Consider the following 10,809-nt stretch of genomic DNA (forward strand, 5'->3'; position numbering starts at 1 on the left):
AACAGTTACAAAATAAATTCATGCTCTATGTTTATTTTCATTTATAGCTAAGAAATACACTTCGCTTTCTTTTGGGAAATTTGGCTGACTTTAATCCTAAAACAGATACTGTTCCCTTTGAAGAGATGTATATTATTGACCAATACATGTTACATTTACTTCAAGATTTTGGAAAAAAGGTATGTTGTTAACTATGTGTAGCACTATAAATATTAGGAGGTTGGATAAAAATGCAATCACATTAAGTGATTAGTCTGTAGTTTGGTGTCTCTAGGATTGGTATCTTTCTCCCTGGGAAGGCTTAGAGCTTTTGGAATTGGGTAATACTCTTATTTTTCTTTCAGATGAAGAAATGTCTTTCTGAAATAGTAGCAACATTTTATTCTTATGTAGGTCATCTATTTTTTTTTTCTACATAGCAGTAATATATAAACTTATTTTACTGTGTTTCTCAGCAAATGCCTCTTAATAAAGCAGTTTAGTTTTGTTTTTAAGACACTTATTCATAATTGAAAATTATATGCTTTGGTTTTGAAATTTTTTAAATTTAAATTAAATAAAATTTTTCTGAGATTTTGTTAATGTGGCTCTGTCTGGGATAGGTTTTTTTACCCTGTGCACAGAGTGTATTGGTGTAATTTTGCCTTGAACTTCCCATTGCATTATCCCCATTCATTTGGGGAAATGATGATGCAATAAATTACAGCTGTCATTCTAGGTAAAAAATACAGTTTTTATCATTAAATACATACTATTTTGTAGATATGAAAGAACAATGTATCTTAGTATTTATATACATAATCTTTTATTCCCTATTAAGATGTAAATTAGGAACATATCTATTAAATGTGAGCTGAGTGAAACCCTTTAACATTATTATCTAAATTTTTCAATTTGTTTTCCTTTCCAAACAAAGAAAAATTTGTAGAAGCAACATTGTTTGGCTCATGATTACTACTTGCAATATAGATCTTCACTATTGTTTTCACTTTTTTTTTATTCTTTCTCTCAGGTTACTGAAGCTTATAGGCAATATGATTTCGGGAAAGTTATTCGGCATTTACAAGCATTTTACCCTAGCCAACTTTCTAATTTTTACTTCAGCGTAATCAAAGATAGGTATGTATTCCTAGATATTGAAGGTGTGCTTGAAATTATTAATTTTATATTAAAGAATCTATCCTGTAATATTTCAAGATATTAAATATCTTGGAAAAGGAAAAAAAAATCCTTCATTTTTATCACTAAACTGTAATTCAAGGAGAATACTGAAAAAAAACATAGAAACAAACATCTCAAAATTCAAGAGTTCCTTATTTAAATTAGAAGATGGCAATTTGATTTTATTACAATTGCCTTTCAGAATTTGTGTATCAGAGCTTCATTTATTCACTTTTTTAATAAGATAGAGTATACGTAACCTAAAAATTGGGCTTTCTTCTCCTCTAATACTTCATTATGAATGTAGTCTGGCCAAGCCCACTGATGGTTATAAATCTGGGGATGTTTCAGGGATCATCCTAAAGGAACAGGTTCTCTGTAGCAAAACTGCTTAAAACTCTCCACTTGGGACCTTTTTTTGCCCAAGAAATTTTTTCATGACTCCAGGTATAAAGATATGCAAATCAAATATTTACTGATAATAAATCATAATTTCATGACCACATATGGGGTTGCAACCCACAACTTAAAAAGCATTGCTCTATAGGATGTGTTACTGTACCTCTTTAACACAGAGAAAGGCTAACACATAACTATTATCATTTAATAGGACTTTTAGCTAAAAGTGAAAATGAGATGGAGACAGAGGACATACACCAGAGTAAAGGTGTGTTAATTAGGAAGTTTGGGTGGGAAGGGCAATGAGAAGCTTTGCTTGGTTATACTTAGAATAGGCTGCTAACAGGTTGTCACCAGTTCTATACAGCAGATAGCTGCTTTTAGACATTAAATACTGGTAAATATAATCAGTATAATCTTTGATTTGTTAAAGGGTAAATGGAAGCATAAAGGATTAATAAACAGGGATCTCACTTGTCTTAATAATCCTAGTTTGTGAAAACTGCTAAGCTCAGAATATATTATTCTTTTGTAGGCTATATTGTGAAAAAGAAAAGGATCTCAAGCGGCGTTCTTGTCAGACAGCATTAGCTGAGATTTTGGATGTAATGGTGCGTGCGATTGCACCCATTCTCCCACATTTGGCTGAAGAGGTGTTCCAGCACATCCCCTATGAGAAAGGTGAGAAGTGCTCTGCTTATAGATAGTAATCACTTAGTGGTAGAGCCTTGAGTTTTAATGGCCACACAGGGTTATTGTAAGAATCAAGTATGATCATGTATAGTGAAAGTGCCATGAGAACTCTAAAAGCAGAAGTTAGGGGGCAGTGCTGTACACATTTCTAGGGAGGCAAGGATTTAGAACCACAAGTCTGTGTGTTCATTTTCTCTCTATGTTCAAGGCTTCGATTATCACAGGTTACTAGCAACTTCCAAGAGAGAAAAAGATTAAGACAGGCTATGTTTTTTTCATAAAAAAACTTCTTAATCACTCAGACTCAAAACTCTGTCATAAAACTCGGATCTCTGTGCTTTGGATTTTTCTTGGAGCATTGCAGATCACAGCTTATTTATGTCTGTTCATTCTGTGCATGTTCCCAGGGGACACCCAAAGCACCTCATTACAAGCATACTAGGCAAGTGATTACTGGTGATAACCATTTTCAACTATTAGGAAATTTTTTTCACATGTCTAATAGTCATATTACATCACTAGCAGAATATTGATTTTTTTTTTCCCAAAAAAAACGATTAATTGGTTTCTAGAAGGAATTTTTGAAGTCTTAACAGGAACTTGGTGATTTCTTAAGGCAATATAGCCTGCCTTACTGTTTAATTCTCTATATTTTACACTTTTATTCCTTTTTTCCCCCATTGTGGCAATTGGGATTAAGTGACTTGCCTAGGGTCACACAGCTAGGGAGTATTAAGTGTCTTGAGACTGGACTTGAACTTAGGTCCTCCTGATTTCAGGGCTGGTGCTCTGTCTAGCTGCCCCTTAATTTTACATTTTAAACTGAAGAAAAGTTCTAGTGATAATTATGATATTTTTAAGTTCACATAGTACATTGTAATTTATGGAGAATTTTTATCTCATTTATTATCTCCTCTTCTTTTTTTTTTTTTTTTTTTTTTTTAATTTTAATTTTTTTTTTCCTGAGGCTGGGGTTAAATGACTTGCCCAGGGTCACACAGCTAGGAAGTGTTAAGTGTCTGAGACCACATTTGAACTCAGGTCCTCCTGAATTCAAGGCTGGTGCTCTATCTACTGCGCCACCTAGCTGCCACCTAGCTGCCCCCTTATTATCTCTTCGAATAAGCTTGTAACACCTTAGATTTAGAAGGTCTTCAAATCTTACCTCCTTTTAATAAGGGAATGGAGACCCAGAAAAGTGATTTTCTTAGGTCTACAAAGTGAGATTTTAGAATGAAGTCACTAAATTTCTGTCTGCCTCAGATTTGACATCTGAAAAATGCAGAATAACCATCTTAGAGAATTGTTAGGAGGATCTAATTATAATTTGTTTAAAGCACATTGTAGTCCTTAAAACCAGAATAAATATCTGCTATTATCTTCATCCTATGTGATTCTTCACTGCTCTCTAACATAAATTCTCTCTAAAGGAGAAGTTCTTAATTTTTTAGGTGCTATAAGCCTTTTTGGCAGTCTAATGAAGCCTATGGACCCTCTTCTCCGAGTCAGATTTGTAAATGCATGAAATAAAAATTACAAAGGAAACCAATCACATTGAAATATGATTTCCTCATTTTCCTAATTGAGGAAAGATATTTCTTTCCAATTGATCTGGTCTACATTTTTCTCATAGGGTCTCATATTTCGATTTGCATCATATTTATTTGTGTGTATAGCTTATTTTGCTTATCAAATACTTGTTACATAGATTGTAGTAATAAGCATAAAGTTTATGAATAAATGCAATTTATGAAGGGCTTGTTTGTTTTGCTTTAAGAACCCAAGAGTGTATTTCGTTCTGGATGGATTACTACAAGTACTCTCTGGAAGAAACCAGGGCTAGAAGAAGCAGTGGAGGCAGCATGTGCAATGAGAGACGCATTTCTTGGAAGCATCCCAGGCAGGAATTCTTTGGAATATGATGTTACTGTTGTGATCGATCCTGGACTACTGTTTGAAATTATTGAGGTTTGTGGACTACCATTCTTTCTTTTGAAATAACATTAGTGTTTTCAACTATTCCATAGATCTTTATGGTAACAGTTGCTGTACTTCATTTGAAATCAGTTTGAAGAACTTCTTGGAATTCCTATTCCAGTACAATTTTATTCATGGGTAAAATTTAAGACATTTCAATTCTGCTCCAGGCTTTGCTTTTCTTGTAAAATGTTAATCTATGTTGTGGTTGCTTTAGTTACTTGCCTTTCATAGGAATTCCTGTCTGTAAAATTAAATTTTTGTAGTTACAATCTATCTAGACAATAATTAGGAACTGTTGTAACTCTCTTTGCATTTTTCAAGTTAACTTCCATTTTATAAATGAGTATTAAAATGGCATTTGATTTTTTCATTGTTACCTCAGTGATAGGTAAAAATAGGTAGAAAATACTGTTACTGTTGATTTCTGTCAAAAAGAATATACTTTAATTTAAAAATATACTCATTTAAAGATCTAGCTTAAGATATCTCAAATAGAATGAAAAATTGTGAATTTGGTAATTTTTACATTTTCTGTAATTAAAAAAGTGACTGCTAAATCTCAGGAAGGACTTGTATAATCTCCGATTGGTAGCAGTGATCATTATTGGCCAAAAAACAGGGAGGGAAGAGAAGGGGAGAGTCCTTAGGATTGAATTGAAATGCTAATTTCTTTATACAAGGAAATTTACTGGAATTATATTTGATTAAAGCCTTTAGTATTAGTAATGATTGATGTATTCATTAGAATGAGGACAGGATACTATTATTATTTAAAAATGCATAGAGACAACCTAAACAATGTCTAGAATTCATTGTTTTCCTTTGTATTTTTGTTATAAAGAATTTTTGAATAATTATAGTAGTGACTATGTCAAATTCTTATTTCCAGATGCTACATGAGCAAAAAACCTCTGGTATGTCTCAGTTAAGTGAACTAATGATGGCTTCACAAACATCTCTGTTAGCTCAAGATTCAATAGCAATCTCTGGAGATGCAATTGAACTTAAAGGGAGTTATGAAATCAACTTAGAAGGTAAGATCATGAGATACAGCTAACAAGAGATATAACTGAAATCTAAGGAATCAATTAGAATACTATATATACCCTCCAAATTTAACAAAAGATTTTATTCCAAAAGAATTAAGTCATGTTAAGTCACTTCTGAAATATTTTTAAGAATTTGAAGCATAGGAGCAGTTAAGTGGTTCAGTGGATAGAGCACCAGCCCTGAAGTCAGGTTTTGAGTTCAAATGTGACCCAGATACTTAACACTTCCTAGCTGTGTAAGCCTGGACAAGTTACTTAACCTCAATTGCCTCAGCCTCCTCCCCCCAAAAAAATAAAAGAATAAAAGAATTTGAAGCATATAATTTTCCCATAGAAATTTTAATGATCAGATTCTAAAATCAGACTACAAAAAGACTTGTAATATAGTTGGAATACATTACTAATAATAGCTTCTTAAAAGGTATAGAAGAAAATGCCAAATAGGATCTTCTTATTTGCTTGGGAAACTTGTATGGTTGTATTATTCAACTGAAACTGCATTTTCCAAAGTTATCTATTATAGTTTGTTTTTTAATTCATTTTGTCCTTACAAAATAATACAAAAATTAAAATACAAAAGTACCAAAAAAAATTTCCACCTATATAGTACAACAAAAAAAAGAGGATTTAATGTGATACCAAAAATTTTTATTCACATTTTACTTTTAAATTATGCAGTTAATACTACACAGCTACTTTTTTTGTTTCCTTTTGAGTTTTCTTTTGTTCTGTGTTGTGCATTTTTTTTCCCTCCATCACTTAAACACAGTCAAGTCTATATATGTAAAATATATTACACATACTTCTATTTATCATCTCTTTTTTTGGAGATGGATAGCATCTTCCTTCATAGGTCCTTTGTAGTTGAGTTTTTATAATATAACTCAATATTAATTGTTTGTTAGTTAAAACAATTAGTTATTCACCATTGTTCTTTGAGCAGTATTGCTATTACTGTATACAATATTTTCTAAGTTCTGCTCATTTCACTCTTCATTATTTTTTGCAATGCTTTCTGTTTTTCTAAAATCAACCAGCTCATCATTTATCATAGTACAATAGTACATACCAGTAATTGTTTAGCCATTCACCAGTTGAACTGGTGATATCTCAATGGCCAGATCTGACATCTCTTTTTCATTCCATTTTGGCTTCTTTGCAGCACTTGTCATTGACCACTCTCTCCTCCTGCATGCTCTCCTTTTCAGGGTTTTTCTGATACTGCTTTTATTCTCCTGCCTACTTGACCACTAGGGGCAGTTAGCTGGCCCAGTTTATAAAGTTGGGCCTAGAATCAGCAAGACTTGTCTTCCTATGTTCATATCTGGCCTCAGACACTTATTAATAATTGTGTGACTTAGGGTAAGTCATTTTACCCTGCCTCAGTTTCCTCATCTATAAAATGAGCTGGAAAAGGAAAGGTCAAATCGCTCCAGTATCTTTGCCATGAAAACCCCAAATGTGGGACAGCTAGGTAGCATAGTGGATAGAGCACTGACCTGCATTCAGGAGCACCTGAGTTCACATGTGGTTTCAGGCACTTAACACTTGCTACTATCATGTGACCTTGGGCAAGTCACTTAATCCCAATTTCCTCAGCAAAAAAAAAAGAAAAAGAAAACCACAAATGAGGTCACAGAGAGTTAGATAGAACTGAGACAGCTGAACAACAGCGACAACACTTGATCATTGATTTTTAGTCTCACTTGTTAATCATCCATAACATGCTCTTAGCTGTGGGTGAACCCTAAGGTTTTTCCTGGACCTGCTTCTCTTGCTATACTCATTCACTTAGTGATTTTATTAGCTCCCATAGGTTTAATTATCACATTGCCACTTTAATTCTAAATGCCAATCTAACCTGTGTTCTGATTGGATATCTTCTGTTGCCTTCAGGATTTTTAAATGGAGGCATCTCAGGTTCAGCATATGAAAAACAAAATTTTTCAGTTTCCCCAAACGTGTCTCTTCTTCATTTCATTGTTTCTGCTGAGCATACCACCATCAGTGTCATCCTTGTTCTAAATCTTGTCATTTCTACCTCATCTCTCGCCTGTGGTTTTTTTATTGTCTCCTAATTGATTTTCTGTCCTCAGGTTTCTTCATTCTAATACATCTTCCATATTACTGATAAAGTGATTTTCCTAGAGTGCATATCTGACTATGTCATTTCCCTACCTAATAAACAACCATGAGTAGTTTGCTTCCCAGATCAAATCTGACTGTGTGACTTTTATAACCTTTCATGGCCAAACCCCATCCTTATCTTTCTATTGTAGTTGTTGATGAATCATTTCAGTCATGTCTCACTCTTTATGACCCATTTGGGGTTTTCTTGGCAAAGACAATGAAGTCATTTGCCATTTCTTTCTCCAGGTCATTTTACAGGTGAGGAAACTGAGGCACACAGGGTGAAGTGACTTGCCCAGGGTCACACAGCTAGTTAAGTGTCTGAGGTTGAATTTGAACAGAGCTCTTCCTGACTTAGGCCTGGCACTCTATCCCCTTTGCCACTTAATTATCTTTCTAGCCCAAGAATTTAGTTACAATGGCCAAGCTCCCATAGTCGCCAAGCAACAAGCTTGATGCTGTCTCCCACTTCCATGCCTTCTCACAGGCCCTCCCTAGATCCTGAAGTGTGCTGCCTCCAGTTTGATTCTCAGAGAAGTTAAGAAGGAAGTAACATGGTCAGATTTGAGTTTTGGGAAACCTGTTTGGTAGAGATATGAAAAATCATTTGGAAGGAAGAGAGATGTGAGGCAATAAAGCCAACAAAGAGGGCTCTATTGGCAAGGACAATGGGCTGCGAAGTTAAGTGAACCAAAAAGACAAAACCTTAAGAGTGAGGTTTTTAAGTAGCTGAAAATAATCTCTTCTTACAAGACATGTCTGAAATTTTTAAGGCAGAATGGGAAAAAAGGACTAGTTAGGGAATCTTCCTTTTAACTCTCTTAAGCTATTCCTGCTCTACAAGTCTTTTCTTTGATTGCTGAACTCATTTTTCTCTTGAAATTCCAGAATCTTCTTGCCCTTCAACCTCAGGTTTCATGGTGATGAGGGGACCTCTCCTCAAAGCATGGGTAGCTGCCTAGCCTGGATTTTAATGCACTCTTGTGTCTCCTTTTCTCCTTATGTAATTTAAATCTGTTGCTTACTTTAGATGTCTCTGAGAATATTTCTGCCACTGATAAGCATCTTATATGTGATTATTATCCTCTTAAATTCGTCAAAGAATAGCTATTTAACTTGCCTGCTTGAAATTTTTTCATTTTTTTTTTTTTTATCATCTTGGCACATCAATCAAATTGCTTTTCCTCACATTATCTATTTGTCTAGCCCAATCTACTTTTCTAGGCATACATTTTCAATATCTTCTGCTATACCTTTGCATCAGAATATTCTTAGGGAGATATGTTCTGAGTAAAATGAGCTATCAGTAATTCTACCACCTATTTTCCTTTTATAGGTATTCGTGAAGAGAGTTCATATAAAGTCATTGTCACACCATCTACCAAAGAAAAATGTCCCCGCTGTTGGAAGTACACATCTGATTCTCCAAATGAACTTTGTCCCCGTTGCACTGAAGTTCTTGCTTGAAAAGCTAATTAACAAAGCAAAACACTCTTTACATGAAAGCAAAAGGTCTCTGGCTTTGAAATTTCTAGTAGCTTATCTGGATTGGCCAGTGAGGGTAAGGGTAAGGAATAAAATTTTGAAAGATTTTATGTTCAGGCTTGAACCTCTGCTAGTCATTGTCTAGATTTTGGATTATTTTTCCAGTGAAATGGAAGATATGGATGATGGTGAAAGTGAAAATCACAGTATTATAAAATATTTCATGTGACAAAATTTTCATATAAAAACCTAAATATAGATTACTGACCCTGACTCTAATCCAATCTGCCTTCAAATGTATAGGTCAGTTCAAAATGCTTTATATTTTGTAAATATTTTCTTTAACAAATGTATTCAGAGTTATCTCTGAAAATAAAGCTCTTTATTATTGAGTTTGTTGCTGTGCAGTTACATTTATTTGAAAGATGATTAATTGTTGTGGGTCTGCTTCCCTGCAGCTTCACTAGAAACTGAAAGTTTCTTACTGCACGCTTCATGCTATCACCAGCCTTCGGATGTCTCGGCCCCGCTCCAGAGACAGGAGCGGGGAATAAGCAAACAGAGAGCCAACATGTAGCAGAGCTATTCTTTATTGTCTGCACCCAAAATGTCTCCCCAGCGGTTGCTGTTCCCTACTTTTATACAGAATCTTCTTGGACCCTCCCCGATTCCTCCCATCGTGGGCGGGGCCAGCTCCTTTAGCAATGCCTAGCCGTTTTTCTCCTTATATGGCCAAGCAACTCATAGTTCCCCGCATCTACTGACACGTAGCTCTATTAGTCGACCCGGAACCACATCCTGGAGATGACTGACATTAGGGCGTCTCCCTTCCGCACAGGGAAGATCGGTTCTAGGTCCCTTACAATTCCCCCTTTTTGTTTAATACGAGGGTAGTGGTTCAAAATTCAAGATCTTTCTTTTGTAGCTAACACAATTTGGGGTGACAAAGGCGAAGACAAAGCACCAAGAATGACAGTATCAAAAATATATATATAACAAACAGTGCATCAAGAGTGGTAGTATCAAAAAACAATATCAAAAGACCAAAAATATTTGGCATCAGACTCATTGACCAACGGTCAGTTACAATTGTATTCCCTTCTTTTGTTTAAAGCATAGGACGCTTTCATTTCAATCAAAATTTTTTGAATTACAGCAAATACAACTCGAAATATCAAAGGGAGGATACAAAGCATCAATAACAACAGCAGGAAAGCGACAGCTCCTATAATTAGCCAATGCATGATATCATTGAAATTAACATTTTTCCACCAATTAATAAAATCATGTTCTTTTCGTTCCCACTCATCTTCAAATGTTATAGTAGCGTTTTGCATAGCTAACAATATCTCATCCAGAGCAGCAAGTTCAGAAGTAGCATTTGTCATAAAAGTAGCATTTTTCAGAATAATTTCAAGATCATTATACAGAGAAGAATTAAATGGAATAGGAGTTACACATAAAGGATAATATTTATAGTGACATTGCATTCTCATATATCTCAACATCAATGCCTGTTGATGTACAACAATTTGCATTACATCAGATAACTGTGAGATTCTATTTAACATTATCCGATCCTAACTTTCTTGATGCCGCCAAGCAGCATTGTTTTTTAATCATAAATTGTGGTAGACTTGCAGCTAAAAAAGCTACCTCCTGTTGAATTTGATATATTTGTATTTCCTCTATCACATTAAGAGCCAAATTAACCACTGATATACCTGTATCAAAAGAACTGTCTCGTTTCATTCTAGTTAATTTTCTTATCATGTCTATAGACAAAGAAGGATTTTTGCCAAAAAATTATATAAGGGTTTGGCACATACATCTGTGTAGGTGCGGGGTAAGGAAGGGCTTCACTAGTTGACTCGTTCCGTATCATCTGTATCTTGACAGTTCTTTATTAATT

General features: G+C 34.6%; 1 protein-coding gene across 1 annotated transcript in view; it reads left to right on the top strand.

The window, feature by feature from the left end:
• Positions 1–9,289, top strand: part of IARS2 (isoleucyl-tRNA synthetase 2, mitochondrial) — a 51,144-nt gene extending 41,855 nt beyond the window's left edge. Inside the window, exons 18-23 of the mRNA XM_074309198.1 lie at positions 48–179; positions 1,013–1,119; positions 2,096–2,241; positions 4,031–4,221; positions 5,123–5,267; positions 8,749–9,289. Coding sequence (XP_074165299.1) covers positions 48–179; positions 1,013–1,119; positions 2,096–2,241; positions 4,031–4,221; positions 5,123–5,267; positions 8,749–8,879 — 852 coding nt within the window. The 3' untranslated portion in view covers positions 8,880–9,289. The remainder of the gene's footprint in view (positions 1–47; positions 180–1,012; positions 1,120–2,095; positions 2,242–4,030; positions 4,222–5,122; positions 5,268–8,748) is intronic.
• Positions 9,290–10,809: the final 1,520 nt, after the last annotated feature.

Source organism: Sminthopsis crassicaudata, chromosome 4 (genome assembly GCF_048593235.1).
Source record: "Sminthopsis crassicaudata isolate SCR6 chromosome 4, ASM4859323v1, whole genome shotgun sequence".
In the NCBI taxonomy this organism is placed as follows: Eukaryota; Metazoa; Chordata; class Mammalia; order Dasyuromorphia; family Dasyuridae; genus Sminthopsis; species Sminthopsis crassicaudata.